This window comes from Anomaloglossus baeobatrachus, chromosome 5 (assembly GCF_048569485.1).
Source record: "Anomaloglossus baeobatrachus isolate aAnoBae1 chromosome 5, aAnoBae1.hap1, whole genome shotgun sequence".
Lineage (NCBI taxonomy): Eukaryota > Metazoa > Chordata > Amphibia > Anura > Aromobatidae > Anomaloglossus > Anomaloglossus baeobatrachus.
In genome coordinates, this window is record NC_134357.1 from 597478904 (window position 1) to 597505886 (window position 26983).

Below are 26983 nucleotides of genomic sequence, written 5' to 3' on the forward strand. Positions count from 1 at the left end.
GAAGAGCGGGGGATTCTGGGTACAAGTAACTGAGCAGCAGTACTCAATGTAAGGAGGAAGAGCGGGGGATTCTGGGTACAAGTAACCGAGCAGCAGTACTCAATGTAAGGAGGAAGAGCGGGGGATTCTGGGTACAAGTAACTGAGCAGCAGCTCTCAATGTCAAGAGGAAGAGCGGAGGATTCTGGGTACAAGTAACTGAGCAGCAGCACTCAATGTCAGGAGGAAGAGCGGGGGATTCTGGGTACAAGTAACTGAGCAGCAGCTCTCAATGTCAGGAGGAAGAGCGGGGGATTCTGGGTACAAGTAACCGAGCAGCAGCTCTCAATGTCAGGAGGAAGAGCGGAGGATTCTGGGTACAAGTAACTGAGCAGCAGCACTCAATGTCAGGAGGAAGAGCAGAGGATTGTGGGTACAAGTAACTGAGCAGCAGCTCTCAATGTCAGGAGGAAGAGCGGAGGATTCTGGGTACAAGTAACTGAGCAGCAGCTCTCAATGTCAGGAGGAAGAGCGGAGGATTCTGGGTACAAGTAACCGAGCAGCAGTACTCAATGTCAGGAGGAAGAGCGGGGGATTCTGGGTACAAGTAACTGAGCAGCAGTACTCAATGTAAGGAGGAAGAGCGGGGGATTCTGGGTACAAGTAACCGAGCAGCAGTACTCAATGTAAGGAGGAAGAGCGGGGGATTCTGGGTACAAGTAACTGAGCAGCAGCTCTCAATGTCAAGAGGAAGAGCGGAGGATTCTGGGTACAAGTAACTGAGCAGCAGCTCTCAATGTCAGGAGGAAGAGCGGAGGATTCTGGGTACAAGTAACTGAGCAGCAGCTCTCAATGTCAGGAGGAAGAGCGGAGGATTCTGGGTACAAGTAACTGAGCAGCAGCTCTCAATGTCAGGAGGAAGAGCGGAGGATTCTGGGTACAAGTAACCGAGCAGCAGCGCTCAATGTCAGGAGGAAGAGCGGGGGATTCTGGGTACAAGTAACTGAGCAGCAGCACTCAATGTCAGGAGGAAGAGCGGAGGATTCTGGATACAAGTGACTGAGCAGCAGCTCTCAATGTCAGGAGGAAGAGCGGAGGATTCTGGGTACAAGTAACTGAGCAGCAGCTCTCAATGTCAGGAGGAAGAGCGGGGGATTCTGGGTACAAGTAACCGAGCAGCAGCTCAATGTCAGGAGGAAGAGCGGAGGATTCTGGGTACAAGTAACCGAGCAGCAGCTCTCAATGTCAGGAGGAAGAGCGGAGGATTCTGGGTACAAGTAACCGAGCAGCAGCTCTCAATGTCAGGAGGAAGAGCGGAGGATTCTGGGTACAAGTAACCGAGCAGCAGCACTCAATGTCAGGAGGAAGAGCGGGGGATTCTGGGTACAAGTAACTGAGCAGCAGCACTCAATGTCAGGAGGAAGAGCGGAGGATTCTGGGTACAAGTAACTGAGCAGCAGCTCTCAATGTCAGGAGGAAGAGCGGGGGATTCTGGGTACAAGTAACTGAGCAGCAGCACTCAATGTCAGAAGGAAGAGCGGAGGATTCTGGGTACAAGTAACCGAGCAGCAGCACTCAATGTCAGGAGGAAGAGCGGAGGATTCTGGGTACAAGTAACCGAGCAGCAGCGCTCAATGTCAGGACGAAGAGCGGGGGATTCTGGGTAAAAGTAACCGAGCAGCGGCTCTCAATGTCAGGAGGAAGAGCGGAGGATTCTGGGTACAAGTAACTGAGCAGCAGCTCTCAATGTCAGGAGGAAGAGCGGGGGATTCTGGGTACAAGTAACTGAGCAGCAGCACTCAATGTCAGGAGGAAGAGCGGAGGATTCTGGGTACAAGTAACTGAGCAGCAGCTCTCAATGTCAGGAGGAAGAGCGGAGGATTCTGGGTACAAGTAACTGAGCAGCAGCACTCAATGTCAGGAGGAAGAGCGGAGGATTCTGGGTACAAGTAACTGAGCAGCAGCTCTCAATGTCAGGAGGAAGAGCGGAGGATTCTGGGTACAAGTAACTGAGCAGCAGCTCTCAATGTCAGGAGGAAGAGCAGAGGATTCTGGGTACAAGTAACCGAGCAGCAGCTCTCAATGTCAGGAGGAAGAGCGGGGGATTCTGGGTACAAGTAACTGAGCAGCAGCTCTCAATGTCAGGAGGAAGAGCGGAGGATTCTGGGTACAAGTAACAGAGCAGCAGCTCAATGTCAGGAAGAAGAGCGGAGGATTCTGGGTACAAGTAACTGAGCAGCAGCTCTCAATGTCAGGAGGAAGAGCGGGGGATTCTGGGTACAAGTAACTGAGCAGCAGCTCTCAATGTCAGGAGGAAGAGCGGGGGATTCTGGGTACAAGTAACCGAGCAGCAGCACGCAATGTCAGGAGGAAGAGCGGAGGATTCTGGGTACAAGTAACCGAGCAGCAGCTCTCAATGTCAGGAGGAAGAGCGGAGGATTCTGGGTACAAGTAACCGAGCAGCAGCTCTCAATGTCAGGAGGAAGAGCGGGGGATTCTGGGTACAAGTAACCGAGCAGCAGCTCTCAATGTCAGGAGGAAGAGCGGAGGATTCTGGGTACAAGTAACTGAGCAGCAGCTCTCAATGTCAGGAGGAAGAGCGGAGGATTCTGGGTACAAGTAACTGAGCAGCAGCTCTCAATGTCAGGAGGAAGAGCGGGGGATTCTGGGTACAAGTAACTGAGCAGCAGCTCTCAATGTCAGGAGGAAGAGCGGAGGATTCTGGGTACAAGTAACTGAGCAGCAGCTCTCAATGTCAGGAGGAAGAGCGGGGGATTCTGGGTACAAGTAACTGAGCAGCAGCTCTCAATGTCAGGAGGAAGAGCGGAGGATTCTGGGTACAAGTAACCGAGCAGCAGCTCTCAATGTCAGGAGGAAGAGCGGAGGATTCTGGGTACAAGTAACTGAGCAGCAGCACTCAATGTCAGGAGGAAGAGCAGGGGATTCTGGGTACAAGTAACTGAGCAGCAGCTCTCAATGTCAGGAGGAAGAGCGGAGGATTCTGGGTACAAGTAACTGAGCAGCAGCACTCAATGTCAGGAGGAAGAGCGGAGGATTCTGGGTACAAGTAACTGAGCAGCAGCACTCAATGTCAGGAGAGAGAGCGGAGGATTCTGGGTACAAGTAACCGAGCAGCAGCTCTCAATGTCAGGAGGAAGAGCGGAGGATTCTGGGTACAAGTAACTGAGCAGCAGCTCTCAATGTCAGGAGGAAGAGCGGGGGATTCTGGGTACAAGTAACCGAGCAGCAGCTCAATGTCAGGAGGAAGAGCGGAGGATTCTGGGTACAAGTAACCGAGCAGCAGCTCAATGTCAGGAGAGAGAGCGGAGGATTCTGGGTACAAGTAACTGAGCAGCAGCTCTCAATGTCAGGAGGAAGAGCGGAGGATTCTGGGTACAAGTAACTGAGCAGCAGCACTCAATGTCAGGAGGAAGAGCGGAGGATTCTGGGTACAAGTAACTGAGCAGCAGCTCTCAATGTCAGGAGGAAGAGCGGAGGATTCTGGGTACAAGTAACTGAGCAGCAGCTCTCAATGTCAGGAGGAAGAGCGGGGGATTCTGGGTACAAGTAACTGAGCAGCAGCACTCAATGTCAGGAGGAAGAGCGGGGGATTCTGGGTACAAGTAACTGAGCAGCAGCTCTCAATGTCAGGAGGAAGAGCGGAGGATTCTGGGTACAAGTAACTGAGCAGCAGCTCTCAATATCAGGAGGAAGAGCGGAGGATTCTGGGTACAAGTAACTGAGCAGCAGCTCTCAATGTCAGGAGGAAGAGCGGAGGATTCTGGGTACAAGTAACTGAGCAGCAGCACTCAATGTCAGGAGGAAGAGCGGAGGATTCTGGGTACAAGTAACTGAGCAGCAGCTCTCAATGTCAGGAGGAAGAGCGGAGGATTCTGGGTACAAGTAACTGAGCAGCAGCTCTCAATGTCAGGAGGAAGAGCGGAGGATTCTGGGTACAAGTAACTGAGCAGCAGCACTCAATGTCAGGAGGAAGAGCGGAGGATTCTGGGTACAAGTAACTGAGCAGCAGCTCTCAATGTCAGGAGGAAGAGCGGAGGATTCTGGGTACAAGTAACTGAGCAGCAGCTCTCAATGTCAGGAGGAAGAGCGGAGGATTCTGGGTACAAGTAACTGAGCAGCAGCTCAATGTCAGGAGGAAGAGCGGAGGATTCTGGGTACAAGTAACCGAGCAGCAGCACTCAATGTCAGGAGGAAGAGCGGAGGATTCTGGGTACAAGTAACTGAGCAGCAGCACTCAATGTCAGGAGGAAGAGCGGAGGATTCTGGGTACAAGTAACCGAGCAGCAGCACTCAATGTCAGGAGGAAGAGCGGAGGATTCTGGGTACAAGTAACCAAGCAGCAGCTCTCAATGTCAGGAGGAAGAGCGGAGGATTCTGGGTACAAGTAACCGAGCAGCAGCTCTCAATGTCAGGAGGAAGAGCGGAGGATTCTGGGTACAAGTAACTGAGCAGCAGCTCTCAATGTCAGGAGGAAGAGCGGAGGATTCTGGGTACAAGTAACTGAGCAGCAGCTCTCAATGTCAGGAGGAAGAGCGGAGGATTCTGGGTACAAGTAACTGAGCAGCAGCTCTCAATGTCAGGAGGAAGAGCGGAGGATTCTGGGTACAAGTAACTGAGCAGCAGCACTCAATGTCAGGAGGAAGAGCGGAGGATTCTGGGTACAAGTAACTGAGCAGCAGCACTCAATGTCAGGAGGAAGAGCGGAGGATTCTGGGTACAAGTAACTGAGCAGCAGCTCTCAATGTCAGGAGGAAGAGCGGGGGATTCTGGGTACAAGTAACTGAGCAGCAGCTCTCAATGTCAGGAGGAAGAGCGGAGGATTCTGGGTACAAGTAACCGAGCAGCAGCACTCAATGTCAGGAGGAAGAGCGGAGGATTCTGGGTACAAGTAACTGAGCAGCAGCTCTCAATGTCAGGAGGAAGAGCGGAGGATTCTGGGTACAAGTAACCGAGCAGCAGCTCTCAATGTCAGGAGGAAGAGCGGGGGATTCTGGGTACAAGTAACCGAGCAGCAGCACTCAATGTCAGGAGGAAGAGCGGAGGATTCTGGGTACAAGTAACTGAGCAGCAGCTCTCAATGTCAGGAGGAAGAGCGGGGGATTCTGGGTACAAGTAACTGAGCAGCAGCTCAATGTCAGGAGGAAGAGCGGGGGATTCTGGGTACAAGTAACTGAGCAGCAGCTCTCAATGTCAGGAGGAAGAGCGGAGGATTCTGGGTACAAGTAACTGAGCAGCAGCGCTCAATGTCAGGAGGAAGAGCGGAGGATTCTGGGTACAAGTAACTGAGCAGCAGCTCTCAATGTCAGGAGGAAGAGCGGGGGATTCTGGGTACAAGTAACTGAGCAGCAGCTCTCAATGTCAGGAGGAAGAGCGGGGGATTCTGGGTACAAGTAACTGAGCAGCAGCTCTCAATGTCAGGAGGAAGAGCGGAGGATTCTGGGTACAAGTAACCGAGCAGCAGCTCTCAATGTCAGGAGGAAGAGCGGAGGATTCTGGGTACAAGTAACCGAGCAGCAGCTCTCAATGTCAGGAGGAAGAGCAGAGGATTCTGGGTACAAGTAACCGAGCAGCAGCTCTCAATGTCAGGAGGAAGAGCGGAGGATTCTGGGTACAAGTAACTGAGCAGCAGCTCAATGTCAGGAGGAAGAGCGGAGGATTCTGGGTACAAGTAACTGAGCAGCAGCACTCAATGTCAGGAGGAAGAGCGGGGGATTCTGGGTACAAGTAACTGAGCAGCAGCTCTCAATGTCAGGAGGAAGAGCGGAGGATTCTGGGTACAAGTAACTGAGCAGCAGCACTCAATGTCAGGAGGAAGAGCGGGGGATTCTGGGTACAAATAACTGAGCAGCAGCACTCAATGTCAGGAGGAAGAGCGGGGGATTCTGGGTACAAGTAACAGCAGCAGCTCTCAATGTCAGGAGGAAGAGCGGGGGATTCTGGGTACAAGTAACCGAGCAGCAGCTCTCAATGTCAGGAGGAAGAGCGGAGGATTCTGGGTACAAGTAACCAAGCAGCAGCTCTCAATGTCAGGAGGAAGAGCGGAGGATTCTGGGTACAAGTAACCGAGCAGCAGCTCTCAATGTCAGGAGGAAGAGCGGAGGATTCTGGGTACAAGTAACTGAGCAGCAGCTCTCAATGTCAGGAGGAAGAGCGGAGGATTCTGGGTACAAGTAACTGAGCAGCAGCGCTCAATGTCAGGAGGAAGAGCGGAGGATTCTGGGTACAAGTAACTGAGCAGCAGCACTCAATGTCAGGAGGAAGAGCGGGGGATTCTGGGTACAAGTAACTGAGCAGCAGCTCTCAATGTCAGGAGGAAGAGCGGAGGATTCTGGGTACAAGTAACTGAGCAGCAGCACTCAATGTCAGGAGGAAGAGCGGAGGATTCTGGGTACAAGTAACTGAGCAGCAGCACTCAATGTCAGGAGGAAGAGCGGAGGATTCTGGGTACAAGTAACTGAGCAGCAGCTCTCAATGTCAGGAGGAAGAGCGGGGGATTCTGGGTACAAGTAACTGAGCAGCAGCACTCAATGTCAGGAGGAAGAGCGGGGGATTCTGGGTACAAGTAACTGAGCAGCAGCACTCAATGTCAGGAGGAAGAGCGGAGGATTCTGGGTACAAGTAACTGAGCAGCAGCTCTCAATGTCAGGAGGAAGAGAGGAGGATTCTGGGTACAAGTAACTGAGCAGCAGCACTCAATGTCAGGAGGAAGAGCGGAGGATTCTGGGTACAAGTAACTGAGCAGCAGCTCTCAATGTCAGGAGGAAGAGCGGGGGATTCTGGGTACAAGTAACTGAGCAGCAGCTCAATGTCAGGAGGAAGAGCGGAGGATTCTGGGTACAAGTAACCGAGCAGCAGCTCTCAATGTCAGGAGGAAGAGCGGGGGATTCTGGGTACAAGTAACTGAGCAGCAGCTCAATGTCAGGAGGAAGAGCGGAGGATTCTGGGTACAAGTAACCGAGCAGCAGCTCTCAATGTCAGGAGGAAGAGCGGAGGATTCTGGGTACAAGTAACTGAGCAGTAGCGCTCAATGTCAGGAGGAAGAGCGGAGGATTCTGGGTACAAGTAACTGAGCAGCAGCTCAATGTCAGGAGGAAGAGCGGGGGATTCTGGGTACAAGTAACCGAGCAGCAGCTCTCAATGTCAGGAGGAAGAGCGGGGGATTCTGGGTACAAGTAACTGAGCAGCAGCTCTCAATGTCAGGAGGAAGAGCGGGGGATTCTGGGTACAAGTAACTGAGCAGCAGCTCTCAATGTCAGGAGGAAGAGCGGAGGATTCTGGGTACAAGTAACCGAGCAGCAGCTCTCAATGTCAGGAGGAAGAGCGGAGGATTCTGGGTACAAGTAACTGAGCAGCAGCTCTCAATGTCAGGAGGAAGAGCGGAGGATTCTGGGTACAAGTAACCGAGCAGCAGCACTCAATGTCAGGAGGAAGAGCGGAGGATTCTGGGTACAAGTAACCGAGCAGCAGCTCTCAATGTCAGGAGGAAGAGCGGGGGATTCTGGGTACAAGTAACTGAGCAGCAGCTCAATGTCAGGAGGAAGAGCGGGGGATTCTGGGTACAAGTAACCGAGCAGCAGCTCTCAATGTCAGGAGGAAGAGCGGGGGATTCTGGGTACAAGTAACCGAGCAGCAGCACTCAATGTCAGGAGGAAGAGCGGAGGATTCTGGGTACAAGTAACTGAGCAGCAGCTCTCAATGTCAGGAGGAAGAGCGGGGGATTCTGGGTACAAGTAACTGAGCAGCAGCTCTCAATGTCAGGAGGAAGAGCGGAGGATTCTGGGTACAAGTAACTGAGCAGCAGCTCTCAATGTCAGGAGGAAGAGCGGAGGATTCTGGGTACAAGTAACTGAGCATCAGCGCTCAATGTCAGGAGGAAGAGCGGAGGATTCTGGGTACAAGTAACCGAGCAGCAGCTCTCAATGTCAGGAGGAAGAGCGGAGGATTCTGGGTACAAGTAACTGAGCATCAGCGCTCAATGTCAGGAGGAAGAGCGGAGGATTCTGGGTACAAGTAACCGAGCAGCAGCTCTCAATGTCAGGAGGAAGAGCGGAGGATTCTGGGTACAAGTAACTGAGCAGCAGCACTCAATGTCAGGAGGAAGAGCGGAGGATTCTGGGTACAAGTAACCGAGCAGCAGTACTCAATGTCAGGAGGAAGAGCGGGGGATTCTGGGTACAAGTAACTGAACAGCAGCACTCAATGTCAGGAGGAAGAGCGGAGGATTCTGGGTACAAGTAACCGAGCAGCAGCTCTCAATGTCAGGAGGAAGAGCGGGGGATTCTGGGTACAAGTAACTGAGCAGCAGCACTCAATGTCAGGAGGAAGAGCGGAGGATTCTGGGTACAAGTAACTGAGCAGCAGCTCTCAATGTCAGGAGGAAGAGCGGGGGATTCTGGGTACAAGTAACTGAGCAGCAGCTCTCAATGTCAGGAGGAAGAGCGGGGGATTCTGGGTACAAGTAACTGAGCAGCAGCTCTCAATGTCAGGAGGAAGAGCGGAGGATTCTGGGTACAAGTAACTGAGCAGCAGCTCTCAATGTCAGGAGGAAGAGCGGAGGATTCTGGGTACAAGTAACTGAGCAGCAGCTCTCAATGTCAGGAGGAAGAGCGGAGGATTCTGGGTACAAGTAACTGAGCAGCAGCTCTCAATGTCAGGAGGAAGAGCGGAGGATTCTGGGTACAAGTAACCGAGCAGCAGCTCTCAATGTCAGGAGGAAGAGCGGAGGATTCTGGGTACAAGTAACTGAGCAGCAGCTCTCAATGTCAGGAGGAAGAGCGGAGGATTCTGGGTACAAGTAACCGAGCAGCAGCTCTCAATGTCAGGAGGAAGAGCGGAGGATTCTGGGTACAAGTAACTGAGCAGCAGCTCAATGTCAGGAGGAAGAGCGGAGGATTCTGGGTACAAGTAACTGAGCAGCAGCTCTCAATGTCAGGAGGAAGAGCGGAGGATTCTGGGTACAAGTAACTGAGCAGCAGCACTCAATGTCAGGCGGAAGAGCGGAGGATTCTGGGTACAAGTAACCGAGCAGCAGCTCTCAATGTCAGGAGGAAGAGCGGAGGATTCTGGGTACAAGTAACTGAGCAGCAGCTCTCAATGTCAGGAGGAAGAGCGGAGGATTCTGGGTACAAGTAACCGAGCAGCAGCTCTCAATGTCAGGAGGAAGAGCGGAGGATTCTGGGTACAAGTAACCGAGCAGCAGCTCTCAATGTCAGGAGGAAGAGCGGAGGATTCTGGGTACAAGTAACTGAGCAGCAGCTCTCAATGTCAGGAGGAAGAGCGGGGGATTCTGGGTACAAGTAACTGAGCAGCAGTTCTCAATGTCAGGAGGAAGAGCGGGGGATTCTGGGTACAAGTAACTAAGCAGCAGCTCTCAATGTCAGGAGAGAGAGCGGAGGATTCTGGGTACAAGTAACTGAGCAGCAGCACTCAATGTCAGGAGGAAGAGCGGAGGATTCTGGGTACAAGTAACTGAGCAGCAGCTCTCAATGTCAGGAGGAAGAGCGGAGGATTCTGGGTACAAGTAACTGAGCAGCAGCTCTCAATGTCAGGAGGAAGAGCGGAGGATTCTGGGTACAAGTAACCGAGCACCAGGTCTCAATGTCAGGAGGAAGAGCGGAGGATTCTGGGTACAAGTAACTGAGCAGCAGCTCTCAATGTCAGGAGGAAGAGTGGAGGATTCTGGGTACAAGTAACTGAGCAGCAGCTCTCAATGTCAGGAGGAAGAGCGGAGGATTCTGGGTACAAGTAACTGAGCAGCAGCTCTCAATGTCAGGAGGAAGAGCGGAGGATTCTGGGTACAAGTAACTGAGCAGCAGCTCTCAATGTCAGGAGGAAGAGCGGGGGATTCTGGGTACAAGTAACCGAGCAGCAGCTCAATGTCAGGAGGAAGAGCGGAGGATTCTGGGTACAAGTAACTGAGCAGCAGCACTCAATGTCAGGAGGAAGAGCGGAGGATTCTGGGTACAAGTAACTGAGCAGCAGCACTCAATGTCAGGAGGAAGAGCGGAGGATTCTGGGTACAAGTAACCGAGCAGCAGCACTCAATGTCAGGAGGAAGAGCGGAGAATTCTGGGTACAAGTAACTGAGCAGCAGCTCTCAATGTCAGGAGGAAGAGCGGGGGATTCTGGGTACAAGTAACTGAGCAGCAGCTCTCAATGTCAGGAGGAAGAGCGGGGGATTCTGGGTACAAGTAACTGAGCAGCAGCTCAATGTCAGGAGGAAGAGCGGGGGATTCTAGGTACAAGTAACCGAGCAGCAGCTCTCAATGTCAGGAGGAAGAGCGGGGGATTCTGGGTATAAGTAACTGAGCAGCAGCTCTCAATGTCAGGAGGAAGAGCGGGGGATTCTGGGTACAAGTAACTGAGCAGCAGCTCTCAATGTCAGGAGGAAGAGCGGAGGATTCTGGGTACAAGTAACCGAGCAGCAGCACTCAATGTCAGGAGGAAGAGCGGAGGATTCTGGGTACAAGTAACTGAGCAGCAGCAGCTCAATGTCAGGAGGAAGAGCGGAGGATTCTGGGTACAAGTAACTGAGCAGCAGCTCTCAATGTCAGGAGGAAGAGCGGAGGATTCTGGGTACAAGTAACCGAGCAGCAGCTCAATGTCAGGAGGAAGAGCGGAGGATTCTGGGTACAAGTAACTGAGCAGCAGCTCTCAATGTCAGGAGGAAGAGCGGAGGATTCTGGGTACAAGTAACCGAGCAGCAGCACTCAATGTCAGGAGGAAGAGCGGAGGATTCTGGGTACAAGTAACTGAGCAGCAGCTCTCAATGTCAGGAGGAAGAGCGGAGGATTCTGGGTACAAGTAACTGAGCAGCAGCTCTCAATGTCAGGAGGAAGAGCGGGGGATTCTGGGTACAAGTAACTGAGCAGCAGTTCTCAATGTCAGGAGGAAGAGCGGAGGATTCTGGGTACAAGTAACTAAGCAGCAGCTCTCAATGTCAGGAGAGAGAGCGGAGGATTCTGGGTACAAGTAACTGAGCAGCAGCACTCAATGTCAGGAGGAAGAGCGGAGGATTCTGGGTACAAGTAACTGAGCAGCAGCTCTCAATGTCAGGAGGAAGAGCGGAGGATTCTGGGTACAAGTAACTGAGCAGCAGCACTCAATGTCAGGAGGAAGAGCGGAGGATTCTGGGTACAAGTAACTGAGCAGCAGCTCTCAATGTCAGGAGGAAGAGCGGAGGATTCTGGGTACAAGTAACTGAGCAGCAGCTCTCAATGTCAGGAGGAAGAGCGGAGGATTCTGGGTACAAGTAACTGAGCAGCAGCACTCAATGTCAGGAGGAAGAGCGGGGGATTCTGGGTACAAGTAACCGAGCAGCAGCTCTCAATGTCAGGAGGAATAGCGGAGGATTCTGGGTACAAGTAACCGAGCAGCAGCACTCAATGTCAGGAGGAAGAGCGGAGGATTCTGGGTACAAGTAACTGAGCAGCAGCACTCAATGTCAGGAGGAAGAGCGGAGGATTCTGGGTACAAGTAACTGAGCAGCAGCTCTCAATGTCAGGAGGAAGAGCGGAGGATTCTGGGTACAAGTAACTGAGCAGCAGCACTCAATGTCAGGAGGAATAGCCGAGGATTCTGGGTACAAGTAACCGAGCAGCAGCACTCAATGTCAGGAGGAAGAGCGGAGGATTCTGGGTACAAGTAACTGAGCAGCAGCACTCAATGTCAGGACGAAGAGCGGAGGATTCTGGGTACAAGTAACTGAGCAGCAGCTCTCAATGTCAGGAGGAAGAGCGGAGGATTCTGGGTACAAGTAACTGAGCAGCAGCACTCAATGTCAGGAGGAAGAGCGGGGGATTCTGGGTACAAGTAACTGAGCAGCAGCTCTCAATGTCAGGAGGAAGAGCGGAGGATTCTGGGTACAAGTAACTGAGCAGCAGCTCTCAATGTCAGGAGAGAGAGCGGAGGATTCTGGGTACAAGTAACTGAGCAGCAGCACTCAATGTCAGGAGGAAGAGCGGAGGATTCTGGGTACAAATAACCGAGCAGCAGCTCTCAATGTCAGGAGGAAGAGCGGAGGATTCTGGGTACAAGTAACTGAGCAGCAGCTCTCAATGTCAGGAGGAAGAGCGGAGGATTCTGGGTACAAGTAACTGAGCAGCAGCACTCAATGTCAGGAGGAAGAGCGGAGGATTCTGGGTACAAGTAACCGAGCAGCAGCTCTCAATGTCAGGAGGAAGAGTGGAGGATTCTGGGTACAAGTAACCGAGCAGCAGCACTCAATGTCAGGAGGAAGAGTGGAGGATTCTGGGTACAAGTAACCGAGCAGCAGCACTCAATGTCAGGAGGAAGAGCGGAGGATTCTGGGTACAAGTAACTGAGCAGCAGCACTCAATGTCAGGAGGAAGAGCGGGGGATTCTGGGTACAAGTAACTGAGCAGCAGCTCAATGTCAGGAGGAAGAGCGGGGGATTCTGGGTACAAGTAACTGAGCAGCAGCACTCAATGTCAGGAGGAAGAGCGGAGGATTCTGGGTACAAGTAACCGAGCAGCAGCACTCAATGTCAGGAGGAAGAGCGGGGGATTCTGGGTACAAGTAACTGAGCAGCAGCTCTCAATGTCAGGAGGAAGAGCGGGGGATTCTGGGTACAAGTAACCGAGCAGCAGCACTCAATGTCAGGAGGAAGAGCGGAGGATTCTGGGTACAAGTAACCGAGCAGCAGCACTCAATGTCAGGAGGAAGAGCGGAGGATTCTGGGTACAAGTAACTGAGCAGCAGCACTCAATGTCAGGAGGAAGAGCGGAGGATTCTGGGTACAAGTAACTGAGCAGCAGCTCAATGTCAGGAGGAAGAGCGGAGGATTCTGGGTACAAGTAACTGAGCAGCAGCTCTCAATGTCAGGAGGAAGAGCGGAGGATTCTGTGTACAAGTAACTGAGCAGCAGCTCTCAATGTCAGGAGGAAGAGCGGGGGATTCTGGGTACAAGTAACTGAGCAGCAGCTCTCAATGTCAGGAGGAAGAGCGGGGGATTCTGGGTACAAGTAACTGAGGAGCAGCTCTCAATGTCAGGAGGAAGAGCGGAGGATTCTGGGTACAAGTAACTGAGCAGCAGCACTCAATGTCAGGAGGAAGAGCGGAGGATTCTGGGTACAAGTAACCGAGCAGCAGCTCTCAATGTCAGGAGGAAGAGCGGAGGATTCTGGGTACAAGTAACCGAGCAGCAGCTCTCAATGTCAGGAGGAAGAGCGGAGGATTCTGGGTACAAGTAACTGAGCAGCAGCTCTCAATGTCAGGAGGAAGATCGGAGGATTCTGGGTACAAGTAACCGAGCAGCAGCTCTCAATGTCAGGAGGAAGAGCGGAGGATTCTGGGTACAAGTAACTGAGCAGCAGCTCTCAATGTCAGGAGGAAGAGTGGAGGATTCTGGGTACAAGTAACTGAGCAGCAGCTCTCAATGTCAGGAGGAAGAGCGGAGGATTCTGGGTACAAGTAACCGAGCAGCAGCACTCAATGTCAGGAGGAAGAGCGGAGGATTCTGGGTACAAGTAACTGAGCAGCAGCTCTCAATGTCAGGAGGAAGAGCGGAGGATTCTGGGTACAAGTAACTGAGCAGCAGCTCTCAATGTCAGGAGGAAGAGCGGAGGATTCTGGGTACAAGTAACTGAGCAGCAGCACTCAATGTCAGGAGGAAGAGCGGAGGATTCTGGGTACAAGTAACTGAGCAGCAGCTCTCAATGTCAGGAGGAAGAGCGGAGGATTCTGGGTACAAGTAACCGAGCAGCAGCTCTCAATGTCAGGAGGAAGAGCGGAGGATTCTGGGTACAAGTAACTGAGCAGCAGCTCTCAATGTCAGGAGGAAGAGCGGAGGATTCTGGGTACAAGTAACTGAGCAGCAGCTCTCAATGTCAGGAGGAAGAGCGGAGGATTCTGGGTACAAGTAACTGAGCAGCAGCTCTCAATGTCAGGAGGAAGAGCGGAGGATTCTGGGTACAAGTAACTGAGCAGCAGCTCTCAATGTCAGGAGGAAGAGCGGAGGATTCTGGGTACAAGTAACTGAGCAGCAGCTCTCAATGTCAGGAGGAAGAGCGGGGGATTCTGGGTATAAATAAGCTGAGCAGCAGCTCTCAATGTCAGGAGGAAGAGCGGAGGATTCTGGGTACAAGTAACCGAGCAGCAGCACTCAATGTCAGGAGGAAGAGCGGAGGATTCTGGGTACAAGTAACCGAGCAGCAGCTCTCAATGTCAGGAGAGAGAGCGGAGGATTCTGGGTACAAGTAACTGAGCAGCAGCTCAATGTCAGGAGGAAGAGCGGAGGATTCTGGGTACAAGTAACCGAGCAGCAGCTCTCAATGTCAGGAGGAAGAGCGGAGGATTCTGGGTACAAGTAACTGAGCAGCAGCACTCAATGTCAGGAGGAAGAGCGGAGGATTCTAGGTACAAGTAACTGAGCAGCAGCACTCAATGTCAGGAGGAAGAGCGGAGGATTCTGGGTACAAGTAACTGAGCAGCAGCTCTCAATGTCAGGAGGAAGAGCGGGGGATTCTGGGTACAAGTAACTGAGCAGCAGCTCTCAATGTCAGGAGAGAGAGCGGAGGATTCTGGGTACAAGTAACCGAGCAGCAGCACTCAATGTCAGGAGGAAGAGCGGGGGATTCTGGGTACAAGTAACTGAGCAGCAGCACTCAATGTCAGGAGGAAGAGCGGAGGATTCTGGGTACAAGTAACCGAGCAGCAGCACTCAATGTCAGGAGGAAGAGCGGAGGATTCTGGGTACAAGTAACTGAGCAGCAGCTCTCAATGTCAGGAGGAAGAGCGGAGGATTCTGGGTACAAGTAACCGAGCAGCAGCACTCAATGTCAGGAGGAAGAGCGGAGGATTCTGGGTACAAGTAACCGAGCAGCAGCGCTCAATGTCAGGAGGAAGAGCGGAGGATTCTGGGTACAAGTAACCGAGCAGCAGCACTCAATGTCAGGAGGAAGAGTGGAGGATTCTGTGTACAAGTAACTGAGCAGCAGCACTCAATGTCAGGAGGAAGAGCGGAGGATTCTGGGTACAAGTAACCGAGCAGCAGCTCTCAATGTCAGGAGGAAGAGCGGAGGATTCTGGGTACAAGTAACCGAGCAGCAGCTCTCAATGTCAGGAGGAAGAGCGGGGGATTCTGGGTATAAATAAGCTGAGCAGCAGCTCTCAATGTCAGGAGGAAGAGCGGAGGATTCTGGGTACAAGTAACCGAGCAGCAGCTCAATGTCAGGAGGAAGAGCGGAGGATTCTGGGTACAAGTAACCGAGCAGCAGCTCTCAATGTCAGGAGGAAGAGCGGAGGATTCTGGGTACAAGTAACTGAGCAGCAGCATCAATGTCAGGAGGAAGAGCGGAGGATTCTGGGTACAAGTAACTGAGCAGCAGCACTCAATGTCAGGAGGAAGAGCGGAGGATTCTGGGTACAAGTAACTGAGCAGCAGCTCTCAATGTCAGGAGGAAGAGCGGAGGATTCTGGGTACAAGTAACTGAGCAGCAGCACTCAATGTCAGGAGGAAGAGCGGAGGATTCTGGGTACAAGTAACTGAGCAGCAGCTCTCAATGTCAGGAGGAAGAGCGGAGGATTCTGGGTACAAGTAACTGAGCAGCAGCTCTCAATGTCAGGAGGAAGACCGGGGGATTCTGGGTACAAGTAACCGAGCAGCAGCTCTCAATGTCAGGAGGAAGAGCGGAGGATTCTGGGTACAAGTAACTGAGCAGCAGCACTCAATGTCAGGAGGAGGAGCGGAGGATTCTGGGTACAAGTAACTGAGCAGCAGCTCTCAATGTCAAGAGGAAGAGTGGAGAATTCTGGGTACAAGTAACCGAGCAGCAGCTCTCAATGTCAGGAGGAAGAGCGGAGGATTCTAGGTACAAGTAACTGAGCAGCAGCACTCAATGTCAGGAGGAAGACCGGGGGATTCTGGGTACAAGTAACCGAGCAGCAGCTCTCAATGTCAGGAGGAAGAGCGGAGGATTCTGGGTACAAGTAACTGAGCAGCAGCACTCAATGTCAGGAGGAGGAGCGGAGGATTCTGGGTACAAGTAACTGAGCAGCAGCACTCAATGTCAGGAGGAAGAGCGGAGGATTCTGGGTACAAGTAACTGAGCAGCAGCACTCAATGTCAGGAGGAAGAGCGGAGGATTCTGGGTACAAGTAACTGAGCAGCAGCTCTCAATGTCAGGAGGAAGAGCGGGGGATTCTGGGTACAAGTAACCGAGCAGCAGCTCAATGTCAGGAGAAAGAGCGGAGGATTCTGGGTACAAGTAACTGAGCAGCAGCTCAATGTCAGGAGGAAGAGCAGAGGATTGTGGGTACAAGTAACTGAGCAGCAGCGCTCAATGTCAGGAGGAAGAGCAGAGGATTCTGGGTACAAGTAACTGAGCAGCAGCACTCAATGTCAGGAGGAAGAGCGGGGGATTCTGGGTACAAGTAACTGAGCAGCAGCTCAATGTCAGGAGGAAGAGCGGAGGATTCTGGGTACAAGTAACCGAGCAGCAGCATTCAATGTCAGGAGGAAGAGCGGAGGATTCTGGGTACAAGTAACTGAGCAGCAGCTCTCAATGTCAGGAGGAAGAGCGGAGGATTCTGGGTACAAGTAACCGAGCAGCAGCTCTCAATGTCAGGAGGAAGAGCGGAGGATTCTAGGTACAAGTAACTGAGCAGCAGCTCTCAATGTCAGGAGGAAGAGCGGAGGATTCTGGGTACAAGTAACTGAGCAGCAGCTCTCAATGTCAGGAGGAAGAGCGGAGGATTCTGGGTACAAGTAACCGAGCAGCAGCTCTCAATGTCAGGAGGAAGAGCGGAGGATTCTGGGTACAAGTAACCGAGCAGCAGCTCTCAATGTCAGGAGGAAGAGCGGAGGATTCTGGGTACAAGTAACCGAGCAGCAGCTCTCAATGTCAGGAGGAAGAGCGGAGGATTCTGGGTACAAGTAACCGAGCAGCAGCACTCAATGTCAGGAGGAAGAGCGGGGGATTCTGGGTACAAGTAACTGAGCAGCAGCTCTCAATGTCAGGGGGAAGAGCGGAGGATTCTGGGTACAAGTAACTGAGCAGCAGCTCTCAATGTCAGGAGGAAGAGCGGAGGATTCTGGGTACAAGTAACTGAGCAGCAGCACTCAATGTCAGGAGGAAGAGCGGAGGATTCTGGGTACAAGTAACTGAGCAGCAGCTCTCAATGTCAGGAGGAAGAGCGGAGGATTCTGGGTACAAGTAACTGAGCAGCAGCTCTCAATGTCAGGAGGAAGAGCGGAGGATTCTGGGTACAAGTAACTGAGCAGCAGCTCTCAATGTCAGGGGGAAGAGCGGAGGATTCTGGGTACAAGTAACTGAGCAGCAGCACTCAATGTCAGGAGGAAGAGCGGGGGATTCTGGGTACAAGTAACCGAGCAGCAGCTCTCAATGTCAGGAGGAAGAGCGGGGGATTCTGGGTACAAGTAACTGAGCAGCAGCACTCAATGTCAGGAGGAAGAGCGGGGGATTCTGGGTACAAGTAACTGAGCAGCAGCTCTCAATGTCAGGAGGAAGAGCGGAGGATTCTGGGTACAAGTAACCGAGCAGCAGCTCTCAATGTCAGGAGGAAGAGCGGAGGATTCTGGGTACAAGTAACCGAGCAGCAGCTCTCAATGTCAGGAGGAAGAGCGGAGGATTCTGGGTACAAGTAACCGAGCAGCAGCTCTCAATGTCAGGAGGAAGAGCGGAGGATTCTGGGTACAAGTAACTGAGCAGCAGCTCTCAATGTCAGGAGGAAGAGCGGAGGATTCTGGGTACAAGTAACTGAGCAGCAGCTCTCAATGTCAGGAGGAAGAGCGGAGGATTCTGGGTACAAGTAACTGAGCAGCAGCACTCAATGTCAGGAGGAAGAGCGGAGGATTCTGGGTACAAGTAACTGAGCAGCAGCTCTAAATGTCAGGAGGAAGAGCGGAGGATTCTGGGTACAAGTAACTGAGCAGCAGCTCTCAATGTCAGGAGGAAGAGCGGAGGATTCTGGGTACAAGTAACTGAGCAGCAGCTCTCAATGTAAGGAGGAAGAGCGGGGGATTCTGGGTACAAGTAACCGAGCAGCAGCTCAATGTCAGGAGGAAGAGCGGAGGATTCTGGGTACAAGTAACTGAGCAGCAGCTCTCAATGTCAGGAGGAAGAGCGGGGGATTCTGGGTACAAGTAACTGAGCAGCAGCTCTCAATGTCAGGAGGAAGAGCGGAGGATTCTGGGTACAAGTAACTGAGCAGCAGCTCTCAATGTCAGGAGGAAGAGCGGGGGATTCTGGGTACAAGTAACTGAGCAGCAGCTCTCAATGTCAGGAGGAAGAGCAGAGGATTCTGGGTACAAGTAACTGAGCAGCAGCACTCAATGTCAGGAGGGAGAGCGGGGGATTCTGGGTACAAGTAACTGAGCAGCAGCTCTCAATGTCAGGAGGAAGAGTGGAGGATTCTGGGTACAAGTAACTGAGCAGCAGCTCTCAATGTCAGGAGGGAGAGCGGAGGATTCTGGGTACAAGTAACTGAGCAGCAGCTCAATGTCAGGAGGAAGAGCGGAGGATTCTGGGTACAAGTAACTGAGCAGCAGCTCTCAATGTCAGGAGGAAGAGCGGAGGATTCTGGGTACAAGTAACCGAGCAGCAGCTCTCAATGTCAGGAGGAAGAGCGGAGGATTCTGGGTACAAGTAACCGAGCAGCAGCTCTCAATGTCAGGAGGAAGAGCGGGGGATTCTGGGTACAAGTAACCGAGCAGCAGCTCTCAATGTCAGGAGGAAGAGCGGAGGATTCTGGGTACAAGTAACTGAGCAGCAGCTCTCAATGTCAGGGGGAAGAGCAGGGGATTCTGGGTACAAGTAACTGAGCAGCAGCTCTCAATGTCAGGAGGAAGAGCGGAGGATTCTGGGTACAAGTAACTGAGCAGCAGCTCTCAATGTCAGGAGGAAGAGCGGAGGATTCTGGGTACAAGTAACTGAGCAGCAGCACTCAATGTCAGGAGGAAGAGCGGAGGATTCTGGGTACAAGTAACTGAGCAGCAGCTCTCAATGTCAGGAGGAAGAGCGGAGGATTCTGGGTACAAGTAACTGAGCAGCAGCTCTCAATGTCAGGAGGAAGAGCGGAGGATTCTGGGTACAAGTAACTGAGCAGCAGCTCTCAATGTCAGGAAAGAGCGGAGGATTCTGGGTACAAGTAACTGAGCAGCAGCACTCAATGTCAGGAGGAAGAGCAGAGGATTCTGGGTACAAGTAACCGAGCAGCAGCTCTCAATGTCAGGAGGAAGAGCGGGGGATTCTGGGTACAAGTAACTGAGCAGCAGCTCTCAATGTCAGGAGGAAGAGCGGAGGATTCTGGGTACAAGTAACTGAGCAGCAGCTCTCAATGTCAGGAGGAAGAGCGGAGGATTCTGGGTACAAGTAACTGAGCAGCAGCTCTCAATGTCAGGAGGAAGAGCGGAGGATTCTGGGTACAAGTAACCGAGCAGCAGCACTCAATGTCAGGAGGAAGAGCGGAGGATTCTGGGTACAAGTAACTGAGCAGCAGCACTCAATGTCAGGAGGAAGAGCGGAGGATTCTGGGTACAAGTAACCGAGCAGCAGCTCTCAATGTCAGGAGGAAGAGCGGAGGATTCTGGGTACAAGTAACTGAGCAGCAGCTCAATGTCAGGAGGAAGAGCGGAGGATTCTGGGTACAAGTAACTGAGCAGCTCTCAATGTCAGGAGGAAGAGCGGAGGATTCTGGGTACAAGTAACTGAGCAGCAGCTCTCAATGTCAGGAGGAAGAGCGGAGGATTCTGGGTACAAGTAACTGAGCAGCAGCTCTCAATGTCAGGAGGAAGAGCGGAGGATTCTGGGTACAAGTAACCGAGCAGCAGCTCTCAATGTCAGGAGGAAGAGCGGAGGATTCTGGGTACAAGTAACTGAGCAGTAGCTCTCAATGTCAGGAGGAAGAGCGGAGGATTCTGGGTACAAGTAACTGAGCAGCAGCACTCAATGTCAGGAGGAAGAGCGGGGGATTCTGGGTACAAGTAACTGAGCAGCAGCTCTCAATGTCAGGAGGAAGAGCGGAGGATTCTGGGTACAAGTAACTGAGCAGCAGCTCTCAATGTCAGGAGGAAGAGCGGAGGATTCTGGGTACAAGTAACCGAGCAGCAGCTCTCAATGTCAGGAGGAAGAGCGGGGGATTCTGGGTACAAGTAACTGAGCAGCAGCTCAATGTCAGGAGGAAGAGTGGAGGATTCTGGGTACAAGTAACTGAGCAGCAGCACTCAATGTCAGGAGGAAGAGCGGAGGATTCTGGGTACAAGTAACCGAGCAGCAGCACTCAATGTCAGGAGGAAGAGCGGGGGATTCTGGGTACAAGTAACCGAGCAGCAGCTCTCAATGTCAGGAGGAAGAGCGGAGGATTCTGGGTACAAGTAACTGAGCAGCAGCTCTCAATGTCAGGAGGAAGAGCGGAGGATTCTGGGTACAAGTAACTGAGCAGCAGCTCTCAATGTCAGGAGGAAGAGCGGAGGATTCTGGGTACAAGTAACTGAGCAGCAGCTCTCAATGTCAGGAGGAAGAGCGGGGGATTCTGGGTACAAGTAACCGAGCAGCAGCTCTCAATGTCAGGAGGAAGAGCGGAGGATTCTGGGTACAAGTAACTGAGCAGCAGCTCTCAATGTCAGGAGGAAGAGCGGAGGATTCTGGGTACAAGTAACTGAGCAGCAGCTCTCAATGTCAGGGGGAAGAGCGGGGGATTCTGGGTACAAGTAACCGAGCAGCAGCTCTCAATGTCAGGAGAGAGAGCGGAGGATTCTGGGTACAAGTAACTGAGCAGCAGCTCTCAATGTCAGGAGAGAGAGCGGAGGATTCTGGGTACAAGTAACTGAGCAGCAGCTCTCAATGTCAGGAGGAAGAGCGGAGGATTCTGGGTACAAGTAACTGAGCAGCAGCTCTCAATGTCAGGAGAGAGAGCGGAGGATTCTGGGTACAAGTAACTGAGCAGCAGCTCTCAATGTCAGGAGGAAGAGCGGAGGATTCTGGGTACAAGTAACTGAGCAGCAGCTCAATGTCAGGAGGAAGAGCGGAGGATTCTGGGTACAAGTAACTGAGCAGCAGCTCTCAATGTCAGGAGAGAGAGCGGAGGATTCTGGGTACAAGTAACTGAGCAGCAGCTCTCAATGTCAGGAGGAAGAGCGGAGGATTCTGGGTACAAGTAACCGAGCAGCAGCTCAATGTCAGGAGGAAGAGCGGAGGATTCTGGGTACAAGTAACCGAGCAGCAGCTCTCAATGTCAGGAGGAAGAGCGGAGGATTCTGGGTACAAGTAACCGAGCAGCAGCTCTCAATGTCAGGAGGAAGAGCGGGGGATTCTGGGTACAAGTAACTGAGCAGCAGCTCTCAATGTCAGGAGAAGAGCGGAGGATTCTGGGTACAAGTAACTGAGCAGCAGCTCTCAATGTCAGGAGGAAGAGCGGGGGATTCTGGGTACAAGTAACCGAGCAGCAGCTCTCAATGTCAGGAGGAAGAGCGGAGGATTCTGGGTACAAGTAACTGAGCAGCAGCTCAATGTCAGGAGGAAGAGCGGAGGATTCTGGGTACAAGTAACTGAGCAGCAGCTCTCAATGTCAGGAGAGAGAGCGGAGGATTCTGGGTACAAGTAACTGAGCAGCAGCTCTCAATGTCAGGAGGAAGAGCGGAGGATTCTGGGTACAAGTAACCGAGCAGCAGCTCAATGTCAGGAGGAAGAGCGGAGGATTCTGGGTACAAGTAACCGAGCAGCAGCTCTCAATGTCAGGAGGAAGAGCGGAGGATTCTGGGTACAAGTAACCGAGCAGCAGCTCTCAATGTCAGGAGGAAGAGCGGGGGATTCTGGGTACAAGTAACTGAGCAGCAGCTCTCAATGTCAGGAGGAAGAGCGGAGGATTCTGGGTACAAGTAACTGAGCAGCAGCTCTCAATGTCAGGAGGAAGAGCTGGGGATTCTGGGTACAAGTAACTGAGCAGCAGCACTCAATGTCAGGAGGAAGAGCGGAGGATTCTGGGTACAAGTAACCGAGCAGCAGCTCTCAATGTCAGGAGGGAGAGCGGAGGATTCTGGGTACAAGTAACTGAGCAGCAGCTCTCAATGTCAGGAGGAAGAGCGGAGGATTCTGGGTACAAGTAACCGAGCAGCAGCTCTCAATGTCAGGAGGAAGAGCGGAGGATTCTGGGTACAAGTAACCGAGCAGCAGCTCTCAATGTCAGGAGGAAGAGCGGGGGATTCTGGGTACAAGTAACTGAGCAGCAGCTCTCAATGTCAGGAGGAAGAGCGGGGGATTCTGGGTACAAGTAACTGAGCAGCAGCTCTCAATGTCAGGAGGAAGAGCTGGGGATTCTGGGTACAAGTAACTGAGCAGCAGCACTCAATGTCAGGAGGAAGAGCGGAGGATTCTGGGTACAAGTAACCGAGCAGCAGCTCTCAATGTCAGGAGGGAGAGCGGAGGATTCTGGGTACAAGTAACTGAGCAGCAGCTCTCAATGTCAGGAGGAAGAGCGGAGGATTCTGGGTACAAGTAACCGAGCAGCAGCAGATCAATGTCAGGAGGGAGAGCGGAGGATTATGGGTACAAGTAACTGAGCAGCAGCTCTCAATGTCAGGAGGAAGAGCGGAGGATTCTGGGTACAAGTAACTGAGCAGCAGCACTCAATGTCAGGAGGAAGAGCGGAGGATTCTGGGTACAAGTAACCGAGCAGCAGCTCTCAATGTCAGGAGGAAGAGCGGAGGATTCTGGGTACAAGTAACTGAGCAGCAGCTCTCAATGTCAGGAGGAAAAGCGGGGGATTCTGGGTACAAGTAACTGAGCAGCAGCTCTCAATGTCAGGAGGAAGAGCGGAGGATTCTGGGTATAAATAAGCTGAGCAGCAGCATCAATGTCAGGCAGCAGCTGCTAAAGCAAACAAGATTCTAGGGTGTATAAAAAGAGAGATTAGATCCCGTGATCCCAGCGTATTGTTCCCCATCTATAGATCACTTGTGAGGCCACATCTGGAATACGGGATCCAGTTTTGGGCTCCACTTTTTATAAAGGACATTCAGAAGTCAGTCAGTTCAAAGGCGACAGTGTGTGTTAACCCTTTCCCGCTCTCGCCCCCAGCAGCGTCAGTAATATCAGTGCATAGATTTATCCGCCGTTCTTCCCGCACTCACCCTCTTTCTCCTGTACAGCTCCAGCAGATTCACGGGAGGACACTCTTCATGCTGTGGAGCACAAGCTGCACACAAGGGGGCGCTGTGGGACACACAGAAATACTCCAGCCCACCCTCATGCTGCCTACATGGCCACGGTGTAGTGATGAGATCCACCAGCAGATGGCGATGTCGTCCTGTGTGATCCTGGTGCAGCCCCAGGTGGTCACCACAGAGGGGCGCTCCACAGGGCAGGCACAGTCTTTGGGCTCCAGGGCCATTGCAGGCCGGGCAGTGCTCATGGGCTCTGCTATCCTGGGTCTGCAGGGAGTCCAGGAGGTCGGCCAGGACCGTGTTCTTGTTCAGCTCCGGACGCTCCTTGAAGATCCTCTGGCAAATGGGACAATTGCACTTTGCATTCTCCGTCCAGTGCTTGTCTATGCAGCATTTACAGAAGGTGTGACCGCAGGGCAGGGTGCAGGGGAGGACATAGTGATTGAAGCAGATGGAGCACTGCAGGTCCTGGGACTGGAGCCGGAGCACCAACTGCCTGTCCTCCTCCATTACCAGGAAGCGAAAGTGTCAGCTTCTCCGTGTCCTCTGCCGCCACCTGCTGGAGAAGCCACGAGCGTGCATGCCACAGTCACGGGATCTACAGAGTTATATCAGCGAGGACCCGAAACGCGTCATCTGTTCCCTTTAATGGAGTCCTAACCATGGAATTATAAAATGGGACATGAAGTTTTGGGATTTTTCATGGTTTGGGATTGTTGGATTTTTGTTGGATTTTTTTGGATTGCTTCTTCTGGTGACCATCTGGACTCTGATCCGTGCACCCCTTCCCCTATACCAGGAATTGCAGATGGTGGTGGAGCGGTGACAAGTATTTTCTGTTTTTTCATCTACATAGCACAGCTCAGACGTCCTATAATGTCATCAATTTATAAAACAAACTGACAGGGAAAGGGGGGAGGAAGAGGAAGGAACAGCCCCCCTTTCCACCGACCGAGCACGTAACACCCCCCTTTCCAACGACCGAGCACGTAATACCCCCCTTTCCACCAGACAGAGCACGTGACTCGCTCTCTAGCGCCCCTCTTATAATCAGGCCAATTGTGGAATTGCCGGACGATAAGCAAGGAGGCCGCTATTCTACTATGCCGATGCATTGGCTTTGAGCTTGCCAAAGAGTGGATATTAGAAGATTAGAAACAAGTGATTTGGAGGGATGAGATGAAAATCAATAGACGGCTCTGATGGGGGCAAATGGTTCTGGAAGAAACAAGGTAAAAAGGGGTGAACGAATGGAGAAACTAAGGAACTGTCAAGCTCGGAGGAGGAAGCCTGATTTTATGGGGTTGTTTCACAACCAAAGGCATTAGATATTTCACCAGGATCGATGGGGGTGTCCATACATTCCCAAGAGACAGAACCAGTATACACCAACACTGTGAACGTGGAGAAGAGACCTGACCAGTATACGCCAACACTGGGAACGTGGAGAAGAGACCTGACCAGTATACACCAACACTGGGAACATGGAGAAGAGACCTGACCAGTATACACCAACACTGGGAACGTGGAGAAGAGACCTGACCAGTATACGCCAACACTGGGAACGTGGAGAAGAGACCTGACCAGTATACGCCAACACTGGGAACGTGGAGAAGAGACCTGACCAGTATACGCCAACACTGGGAACGTGGAGAAGAGACCTGACCAGTATACACCAACACTGGGAACCTGGAGAAGAGACCCGACCAGTATACACCAACACTGGGAACGTGGAGAAGAGACCTGACCAGTATACACCAACACTGGGAACGTGGAGAAGAGACCTGACCAGTATACGCCAACACTGGGAACGTGGAGAAGAGACCTGACCAGTATACGCCAACACTGGGAACGTGGAGAAGAGACCTGACCAGTATACGCCAACACTGGGAACGTGGAGAAGAGACCTGACCAGTATACGCCAACACTGGGAACGTGGAGAAGAGACCTGACCAGTATACACCAACACTGGGAACGTGGAGAAGAGACCTGACCAGGATACACCAACACTGGGAACATGGAGAAGAGACCTGACCAGTATACACCAACACTGGGAACATGGAGAAGAGACCTGACCAGTATACACCAACACTGGGAACGTGGAGAAGAGACCTGACCAGTATACACCAACACTGGGAACATGGAGAAGAGACCTGACCAGTATACACCAACACTGGGAACGTGGAGAAGAGACCTGACCAGTATACACCAACACTGGGAACATGGAGAAGAGACCTGACCAGTATACACCAGCACTGGGAACATGGAGAAGAGACCTGACCAGTATATACCAACACTGGGAACGTGGAGAAGAGACCTGACCAGTATACACCAACACTGGGAACGTGGAGAAGAGACCTGACCAGGATACACCAACACTGGGAACATGGAGAAGAGACCTGACCAGTATACACCAACACTGGGAATATGGAGAAGAGACCTGACCAGTATACACCAACACTGGGAACGTGGAGAAGAGACCTGACCAGTATACACCAACACTGGGAACGTGGAGAAGAGGCCTGACCAGTATACACCAACACTGGGAACGTGGAGAAGAGACCTGACCAGTATACACCAACACTGGGAACATGGGGAAGAGACCTGACCAGTATACACCAACACTGGGAACATGGGGAAGAGACCTGACCAATATACACCAACACTGGGAACATGGAGAAGAGACCTGACCAATATACACCAACACTGGGAACATGGAGAAGAGACCTGACCAGTATACACCAACACTGGGAACATGGAGAAGAGACCTGACCAGTATACACCAACACTGGGAACGTGGAGAAGAGACCTGACCAGTATACACCAACACTGGGAACGTGGAGAAGAGACCTGACCAGTATACACCAACACTGGGAACGTGGAGAAGAGACCTGACCATTATATATCAACACTGGGAACGTGGAGAAGAGACCTGACCAGTGTACACCAACACTGGGAACATGGAGAAGAGACCTGACCAGTATACACCAACACTGGGAACATGGAGAAGAGACCTGACCAGTGTACACCAACACTGGGAACATGGAGAAGAAACCTGACCAGTATACACCAACACTGGGAACATGGAGAAGAGACCTGACCAGTATACACCAACACTGGGAACATGGAGAAGAGACCTGACCAGTATACACCAACACTGGGAACGTGGAGAAGAGACCTGACCAGTATATACCAACACTGGGAACATGGAGAAGAGACCTGACCAGTATACACCAACACTGGGAACATGGAGAAGAGACCTGACCAGTATACACCAACACTGGGAACATGGAGAAGAGACCTGACCAGTATACACCAACACTGGGAACATGGAGAAGACACCTGACCAGTATACACCAACACTGGGAACATAGAGAAGAGACCTGACCAGTATACACCAGCACTGGGAACATGGAGAAGAGACCTGACCAGTATACACCAACACTGGGAACGTGGAGAAGAGACCTGACCAGTATACACCAACACTGGGAACGTGGAGAAGAGAACTGACCAGTATACACCAACACTGGGAACATGGAGAAGAGACCTGACCAGTATACACTAACACTGGGAACATGGAGAAGAGACCTGACCAGTATACACCAACACTGGGAACATGAAGAAGAGACTGACCAGTATACACCAACACTGGGAACATGGAGAAGAGACCTGACCAGTATACACCAACACTGGGAACATGGAGAAGAGACTGACCAGTATACACCAACACTGGGAACATGGAGAAGAGACCTGACCAGTATACACCAACACTGGGAACGTGGAGAAGAGACCTGACCAGTATACACCAACACTGGGAACGTGGAGAAGAGACCTGACCAGTATA

The 26983-nt window shown here is 52.2% G+C and overlaps 1 protein-coding gene across 1 annotated transcript in view; it reads right to left on the minus strand.

The window, feature by feature from the left end:
* Window positions 1-23649, minus strand: part of RNF135 (ring finger protein 135) — an 80469-nt gene extending 56820 nt beyond the window's left edge. Inside the window, exon 1 of the mRNA XM_075351529.1 lies at window positions 23107-23649. Coding sequence (XP_075207644.1) covers window positions 23107-23649 — 543 coding nt within the window. The remainder of the gene's footprint in view (window positions 1-23106) is intronic.
* Between the last annotated feature and the right edge of the window lie 3334 nt (window positions 23650-26983).